This window comes from Pelophylax lessonae (assembly GCF_965119305.1).
Source record: "Pelophylax lessonae genome assembly, chromosome: 2".
In the NCBI taxonomy this organism is placed as follows: domain Eukaryota; kingdom Metazoa; phylum Chordata; class Amphibia; order Anura; family Ranidae; genus Pelophylax; species Pelophylax lessonae.
Window position 1 is genome coordinate 43,363,742 of NC_138769.1, and position 8,992 is coordinate 43,372,733.

The window sequence follows — 8,992 nt, forward strand, 5'->3', positions numbered from 1 at the left end:
TGCAACAACTGTTCATAAAAAGCCCGGCAGGACAACCACCCAGTCAGGATTACTCACTGACAGGAGTAGATTCCAACCAGAATGACAGCTTCTTTTGAGAGAGGCCTGAATGTGGCCTAGCTGTCTGGTCCCAATCAGGAATCAGCCCAAAGAGATTAGGCCCTACGCTTACCCTCCTCTTTAGGAACATTTCCCTAGCACTGCTCCTGTCCCTCACAGATGGAGTACCTGTCCCTATTCTGTCCACTCACCAAAGCGCCCAAAACTCAGGAGCCAGTGCCATAAATAGGCTCTGCCTGACCCAATGTGGCTGCTTTGATCACATGGGGTCAGCAGCATCCAAAAAAGATAGCTTCCCCAGTGACCCAGAAAACCATAGAGGAACCTTGTTCCTCCTGGCTTCCACCCCAACAACAGTGCCGCTACAGCTGAGCGCCACCCGCTCTGGGGAAAATAGACTGCACCTGCCTTCAAGCTCACCAGGGGGTTATGGTGCATTACCCCCTGGCCTGCCAACACACCACAACACACAAAATAGGACATGCACAAAAATAATAGATGTTTCTTTTCATTGTGATGTATTGCAATGTACCTGCATTGGAGTGTGGTTGCATGGTGTGTTGAAGTGCCATTTAAAGTGTATGGCAACACAAAGCAGTACACCATGTTTTAACATACAACAAACAACAAACGGCTAGAAAACCAGTCTAAGGCTTGTTGTCACCCACTAAAAGCCATGTCAAATAACCAATATTGTATTTTAATTTTTATGTTTACAGGGACACAACAGGAGTGTGGCGGGTCTCCATACCAAAGAAGGAATTGTGGCTACCCAGGAATCAGTGTTTCCGAATGCGCCAGGAGAGACTGCTGTTTTGATTCAAGCATCCCCGGCGTGAATTGGTGCTTCTACTCTCAGGCACAGGGTACAGTACAGTGCTGATATTAAGGAGTGCAGGTTGTGAATATGATGTCCTTAAAGGGATCCCTGTTGTAGTTCCTCTAGACACTACAAAATGAGTGGTGGGAGGTGTAATTTGTGCATTGACTGGGATAGTCCTTGATAGTCCATATCTAAAGATAAGTCCTTTAGGGTGGTATCCTGCTTTAGTTTGCTTGGCAACCTTGCCCTGGCTATCATTAGTGTTCCTAGGTGGTTATTTAAATAGGATTGGTGGGAAGAATGGGGCATGCTAGAGTTAGTTGGTGCAAACTTCAGCCTGTTGAGGAAGCGTACCAGTTCTTTTGATTTAGGGTCCATCCATGAGAAACAATGTAGCCAGAAGCCATTTCAACATGAGCTCCCCCTTCGAGGGGAAGCATATGGACTTCTCCCACGAGGAAGGTAAGACAGATTGTATTCCTCCCAAGGAGAAATGCCAGGACCACATTCTACCCACTTCTAGGGTGTGGGTCTAATCCCTCCCCTCATCTCTGTGCTTTAGAAACTGCTGTACTCTTGTTCAGGTAGGGTGCCACCATAAATCTGTATGATCAATTGTTACATTATCATTCTAAAGTTAAGTAAACATCCTTCCTAAGAAGCCTGGTGTGGTATTCTGTACCAATGGAGGTATGCTCTTGGGTATGGCCTAATTGGGATTTGGCTTCACAGCTAGAACAGGCTAAATGGTGAGGTCCTGGGCTCTTGTCAGGCCAGGCTGGGTTTCTCCAGTGGTGAATGGTGTCTCAGAAAGGCAATGTCTGGAGGTTTCCTTGCAGAGGCGTAACTAGAACCTTCAGGGCCCCAGTGCAAAAAACCATGAATGGCCCCCCTACCCCTAGACCAGAGGAGGAACTGTGGGTATCCTGGGATTAGCGCTGTGCAATGTGCCAGTAGGAACTGCTGCTTTGAGTCCAGCATCCCTGGTGTGAACTGGTGCTTCTTCTCTCAAGCAGAAGGTACCCTGCAATGCCACTTTCTGTACTGTACATGATAGAGCTGCATGATTCAGGAGAAAACGAGAATCACAACTTTTTTTGATTAGAATAAGATCAGAATTTTCTCACGATTCTCGACGTAACATCATCTTTCACAATATTAAAAAAAAAAAAACTGGGCTAACTTTACTGTTTAGTTTTTTTTTTAATTCATTGAAGTTTATTTTTTCCCAACAAAATGCATTTTGAAAGACCGCTGTGCAAATGTAGTGTGACATAAAACATTTCAACAACCACCATTTTATTCTCTAGGGTCCTGCTAAAAAAATATATATACTGTTTGGGGGTTCTAAGTAATTTTCTAGCGAAAAATGATTTTAAATTATAAGCAACAAATGTCAGAAAAAGACTTAAACTGGCCATACACTAACCTGAAATATCAGGCGAACTAATTTTCGAAAAATGAAAAATCGGCCGTGAGAGCAGACGATCGTGCCATCATGTAATGACCGAATTTCAAACGATAAATCGTTCAATGTACATAAATGAATCCGTTTTTCATTCAGTTTGTCACATATGTCTAGTGCAAACAGGTTGGCCGAGAAACACATTAACCTTTCAATTTATCGTTCGGTCGGCGGTTTCTCAAAACTGTTCCTTCGATTTTTCGGCTCTAAAAAGCTAAAAACTATTTTATATTTGTGCCCATTAACTGGACGAAAAACGTACGATCGGACCAAATGACAGATTTTCAAACGCTCTTTCGGCTAGTGTATGGCCAGCATTAGTCTTTAAGTGACCACTAAGATGTAGTTTCCCTACCTCTCTGACAGATGAGGATCCTGTCCCTACACTAGCCATTCGCATAAAGCACACCAAACTCGGGAGTCGGCGTCTTAAATAGACTCTGCCTGACCCAAGATGGACGCTAGGGTCACATAGGGTGCCAGTGTCCAATCGGACAGATATCTCCTTGTGACCCCAGGTAGTCACAGAGGAACCAAGTTCCATACAACTTCGTTCCCCTTCTGCATTGCCGCTTCGGTCAAGCGCCACCTGCAGTGGGGAGTATAGACTTCACCTTCCTACATGCTGACTGCCCGCCTATTTGAGGAGTTTCCCTAACCCCATTACTGACTGCTGACTATGGCAACACAGAGGGTCTACCGAAGTGTATGACGGCCTAATAGCCCATATCTACTGTATCTCTGAATTTCTACTCTTCTGTCCAATTCCCCCCTCCCAATAGTAGACTTATCTGTTCCTTCTTCCACTTTGTCTGCTACAGATAAGGCTCAATGCTCGGTGAGTCCAGCTGAAAGGACAGACTGTGGATTCCCAGGAATTACTGAAAGGCAGTGCTATTCTAATGGATGCTGCTTTAACTCATCTGTTCGTGGGGTTAAATGGTGCTTCAGTCCAAAAGGCCAAGGTAAGATGCAATATTAAACATCATCTTATGATGATAAATCATAATATACATGGCTAGGGGCACTTAGACCATATAACAAATATTTGCATCTTTAAAACTTTCGGTGGCCCAGCTATTACCATGTTTGTGAATTTTGTTTGCCCATAGATCTAGCCCACATCTGTGGCGGCTCTCCCTATCTGAGGAGGAACTGCGGATATCCTGGGATCAGTGCCTCACAATGTGCCAGTAGGAACTGCTGCTTTGATTCCAGCATCCCTCGGGTGAACTGGTGCTTCTACTCTCTGGCACAAGGTACAGTGCAGTGCCGTTTGATTTATGTAATCATGACAGAATCATCTTAACATTTTGTGAAAGAGCAGTAAGCAAAAAAGATTTAACTGCCATACATGTCTGCTGTGGGTATACTAGCAAGGCTTACTACTTATTGCAGTACTTCTGCTGACAGCTTAAAGGAGAATTTAATGTTTGAGAATATTAATATATGCACCAGTAAAGCAAAAATGTGTATGTATTATTTTATTGCAGGTATCACTAAATGGCGGACCATGGTCTGGATTCGGGCCAAGCCACTGTCCTATCTGGACCCGCTGGCGCGCCATTTAGGAGTTACTTCTGTCCCCCAGCCTTGGCCGCTGTCATTTTCTGCATGTCAGGAGGCACGATGGTAATATGCCGGGTGTGGGAGGCACAGCTCTGCATTGGGGGACGGGTAATAAGCTTACTTCAGGAGGCACAGCTCTCCGATGGATGGGAGCGAGAGCTGCTGGCTGTTAATTTTTCAAATTAACCAGCAAGTGATTGGTGCCTAGGATGCAGGGCCGTCCAAGCCACCAATCACTTGCTGGTCATAGCCACCAATCACTTGCTGGTTAATATGAGAGCTGTGCCTCCCGAAGTCAGCTTATTACTAGAGATGATCGAACTTTTGAAAAGTTTGGTTCGACCAGAACACCAGAATTTCCCAAAAGTTTGGTTCGGATTCCAGAACCCCATTGAAATCAATGGGACCCGAACTTCGGAAATCAAAAAACAACATTTTGAAGCCCTAAAACCTAATAAATTCCCCTAAAAAGTGCCTAGGGTTCTGGGTCATGCCCCAGGGACTATTAATCAGGCAAAAAAAAAGTTCTTAAAAATTGTCGTTTTTGATAGAGAGCCAATTATTGAAAAAAGTATTGAAAAAAGAGATTTCTTTGGATTTAGTGTCTGGGAGGTCTAAAATGTGTACCTGTGAAGTTTCAGCTCTGTAGCATGTCCAGAACTAGAAAAAAACAGATTATTTTTCTTAGAATTTCAGTAGTGCAGGGATGGTGTTACCCTCCTTTCATAAAGTACAAATAAATGCACTACATAAACAAAGACTTTTGAAGGACTCTGTTCTTGCTTAGTTGGATGTTTTGGATTATTTATGCAATTTATGCACTTTATTTATTTGCACTGTTTTTTTTTTGTGATGAATTTTAATTTATGTATAGTTGTCACTGAGGCTTTATCAGAGTCAGGTCACCCTAAACTACGGTCACCCTGACATGGCAGAGTGGGGTCACCCTGGCATGGCAGAGTCAGGTCACCCTAAACTACGGTCACCCTGACACGGCAGAGGGGGGTCACCCTGGCATGGCAGAGCCAGGTCACGCTAAACTCCGGTCACCCTGACATGACAGAGTGGGGTCACCCTGGCATGGCAGAGTCAGGTCACCCTAAACTACGGTCCCCCTGACATGGCAGAGTGGGGTCACCCTGGCATGGCAGAGCCAGGTCACCCTAAACTACGGTCACCCTGACATGGCAGAGTGGGGTCACCCTGGCATGGCAGAGCCAGGTCACCCTAAACTCCGGTCACCCTGACATGACCGAGTGGGGTCACCCTGGCATGGCAGAGTCAGGTCACCCTAAACTACGGTCACCCTGGCATGGCAGAGCCAGGTCACCCTGGCATGGCAGAGCCAGGTCACCCTAAACTCCGGTCACCCTGATATGACAGAGTGGGGTCACCCTAAACTCCGGTCACCCTGGCATGGCAGAGTCAGGTCATCCTAAACTCCGGTCACCCTGACATGGCAGAGTGGGGTCACCATGTGCTTCCTGTAAGGGGGTGTGGTATTTTGCACAATAACTGACTAGCGAGCACGTATACCTGCTGTAGATATATCAGCAGTGCAACGTGCTCACTAGACGGAACCCTGACACTTAAAAGTATCCCTACAAAAACTAGATTATTGAATCTAATTATAGTGGTATATAGTACCCTAACTACACTGCATATCACTTTCCTCACACTAAAAGAACAGCTCCATACAGCAGAAGACAATTGCAAAATGACACTGGAGCTTTACAAGCAATGCAACAAACGTTGTAACAAAGCAGGAGAAACACAAATGCTTCCACGCTCTTCAAAAGCCTCTGTATTACAATGCTAGAGGTTATGCAGGGCTATGTTATATACTGGGGGGCGTATTCACTCCTGATTGGCCTCTGGACCCCGTAGTCACTCCAATCACGTTCCTAGCAGACTCCTGCCCCCTCATTGGCTTTCACTGACGTTTCTGGGCCAATCACTGGCTTTTAAAGCCCAGTTCCTGTCCCATTGCATTTTGGGCGGTTCTGGTGACCGAATTCTGAACTTTTACCGCAAAAAGTTCGGAATTCGGCCGAATTTCGAACACCCAATGTTCGGGTCGAACCGACGGTCGACCCGAACCGTTCGATCATCCCTACTTATTACCAGCACTCAGCTTATTACCCACCCCCAATGAAGAACTGTGCCTCCTGCACCCGGCATATTACCATCCTGCCTCCCGCCCTCCACTCGATCTAAGGTAGGAGAGTGAAGGGCAGAGGACACTACAGGAGGCGGGGGGGGGGTAATGTGAGAGGAGGCAGTGCTGGAGGGGGTGAGAGGCTTGCTGGATATCTAGCTGGAGGGTAGAGCACAATACTGTGGGGGGTAAGGGGGGGGGGGGTTAGTGCTGTGTTGGTCTGTGAGGGTAGGCAATGCTGTGGGGGGGGGGAGGGTGAGAGGCCGGGTTGTAATTTGAGAGGGGGCAGTGCTGTAGGGGAGTTAAGAGGGCAGAACACACTACTGGGGGATTTGTGATGTAAGGGTGATATAATGGGGGGGGGGGGGGGCAGTGCTGAGGGCGGTAAGGTTATGTAGGTGATATGAAGAGGGCAGATCACACTACTGTGGGGGGGGGGGGGATTTGTGATGTGAGGAGGCAGTGCTGTGGGGGGGGGGGGGGTGATGTGAAGAGGGCAGTGCTGTGTGTGTGTGGGGGGGAGGGGGGGTGATGTGTAGGGGGCCAGTGATAGCGGACCCGCCGCTAGCGGGGAAAAAGTCGAGTGAGAGCAAGATGGCCCTGGAGGACCGGAGCAATGTCATACGTCGCTTCCTAGCAACGGATTTAAAGAGCCCAATTTTTTTATCATGAAAAAAATGACTTTTTTTTTGTTTACATTCCTTGTAATCGGCGTAAAAGTGATCAAACTTTGAAAAAAAAAAAAAAAAAACTGTGTGAAAAGATAAAATAAATATGAAAAACAAAAGAAAATGTAAGCGCCCTGTCCCCGTTAGCTCGCGCGCAGAAGTGAATGCATACGCAAGTCGCGCCCACATACTGTATGTAAACGGTGTTCAAACCACACATGAGGTATTGCCGCGATCGTTAGAGCTAGAGCAATAATTTGAGCCCTAGACCTTCTCTGTAACTTTAAACTGGTAACCTGTAGACATTTTTAATATGTCGCCTATGGGGATTTTTAAGTACCAGTACTCGGCGTAACATTATCTTTCACATTATAAAAAAAATTGGCCTAACTTTACTGTTTTCTTATTTTTTAATTAAAAAAAGTGAATTTATTCCCAAAAAAATGTGTTTGTAAGACCGCTGCTCAAATACAGTGTGATAAAAATATTGCAATGATCTCCATTTTATTCTCTAGGGTCTAGAAAGATATAATGTTTGGGGTTCTAAGTAATTTTCCAGCAAAAAAAAAATGATTTTAACTGTCAGAAAAAGGCCCGATCCAGAAGTGGTTACAGACACATGGAATAGCGGCAAGAGGGGAGGAGGGGGAGGAGGTCCCTCACACACTAGGAAAGCAAGAGGGGGTCCCTCACACTCTAGGAACTGACAGGTAGGGAGGGAGGGCGCGAGAGGACAGACTCTAACATAGTGGGATGAAGGAGGCATCTAAACTGACCACGGTATCATGGATCAGCAGCCATGACTATCGTGGTCAGTTCACATAGGAACACAGGACCAGGCAGGATCAACCAGGTATTTTACAGCATAGAAAGGGACACAATTACACAGCACAAGCAGTATGCTGTTTAACATGCTTTAAAAGAGCATGATCTTTTATTTATTTTTTTATGTTAGGGTTATGACCTCTTTAAAAATGCATATAAATTGTCTATAAATATGGTGAAATTGGGCCCTAATAACATATATTGTATTTTATTGTCCATGCATTGTATCTATGTTGTGAAGTGCACAGTTTATGGATAAATAGGCAGTAGAAGTGAGCTCTGTCTGATCTATTGTCTAATGTCATTTATCTACCAGATAATGCTCAATGCTCAGTGGCTCCCAAGCAGAGGCAAGACTGCGGCTACCCAGGGATCAGTGTGACTGCATGCCATTCCAAAGGCTGCTGCTTCGACTCCAGCCAACCTAATGTCCCATGGTGCTTCTCCCCAAAGAATAATGGTAACCTCCGCACCCCTTGAGTTATCATCAAATATCAATGATGATTTTTTTACATATGAAATATGGCCGGTTTGAATATATTTCCCTTGTTCACGTAGCAGTATCTGACCGCTTCTTCCTGGTTTGCGGCCTGCCAGTGACCAGCTCCCACTGTGATTGGACATAGCAAGAGCCAATCAGCAGGCTCGGCGGACCCGATGTCCGCCAGGACCCGCCAATCATTCCCGACAGAGGCAGAACGATGGTATGCCTATGTAACACAAGGCAAGTCATCGTTCTGTGACAAGGGAAGACAGAGATCCTGTGTTTCTGCTAAACAACAAAGACAGTCCAAAGACAAAGACAGTCCAAAGACAAAGACAGTCCAGAGGTGCCGCCTCCAACAAGGTAGTCCAGTCTCCAGCCCAGAAGGGAAGGTCCAAGGATAAGCAGTACCCCCCTCCTCTCAACCTGCAGATCCATCCCCACAGGGGGGAAAAGCAATCTCCTCAGGGCTACAGGCTTTTTAACAGCATCCACAACCACAATTTGGGTACACTCCCCAGTGATTGGTCAGGTTCTGCTAAATATTCAGGCTGGTTATTTGAATTCTCCATCCCTAAGCTTTAGAGCTTCCCCTAGAGGCAGGGAGAAGTACTCGAACTCCTAGCCTCTAAAGCCTTGAGCAGACCAAACTACACAATCCCTGCTCTTGTGATTGCAACAGAAGCCCAAAAACTAAATTTACCTAACAGCCTAACTGGGAGGGCATTTCACCAATAACATTTGGAAAGATTTGCTTTTACATCCTGTCTCAGAGATGTAACAGGAAGTGAGAGAAAAACTTTAAGTGTGGGGAGTTCTCTTTTTGGACATCTCACAGCAAAACAGGAATTCCCATTGGTAGACTTACCCTCAACTTTGGTGACAGCTAGAACATTTTCTAATACACAGTAATAAAAGCATTTTTGATTTGGTTTTAATT

At 45.7% G+C, this 8,992-nt stretch overlaps 1 protein-coding gene across 1 annotated transcript in view; it reads left to right on the top strand.

The window, feature by feature from the left end:
• Positions 1-8,048, top strand: part of LOC309546612 (uncharacterized protein) — a gene marked incomplete at both ends in the record, with an annotated part of 437,777 nt that extends 429,729 nt beyond the window's left edge. The window contains 4 exons of the mRNA XM_082246351.1: positions 780-926; positions 3,170-3,313; positions 3,467-3,607; positions 7,885-8,048. Coding sequence (XP_082102477.1) covers positions 780-926; positions 3,170-3,313; positions 3,467-3,607; positions 7,885-8,048 — 596 coding nt within the window. The remainder of the gene's footprint in view (positions 1-779; positions 927-3,169; positions 3,314-3,466; positions 3,608-7,884) is intronic.
• Positions 8,049-8,992: the final 944 nt, after the last annotated feature.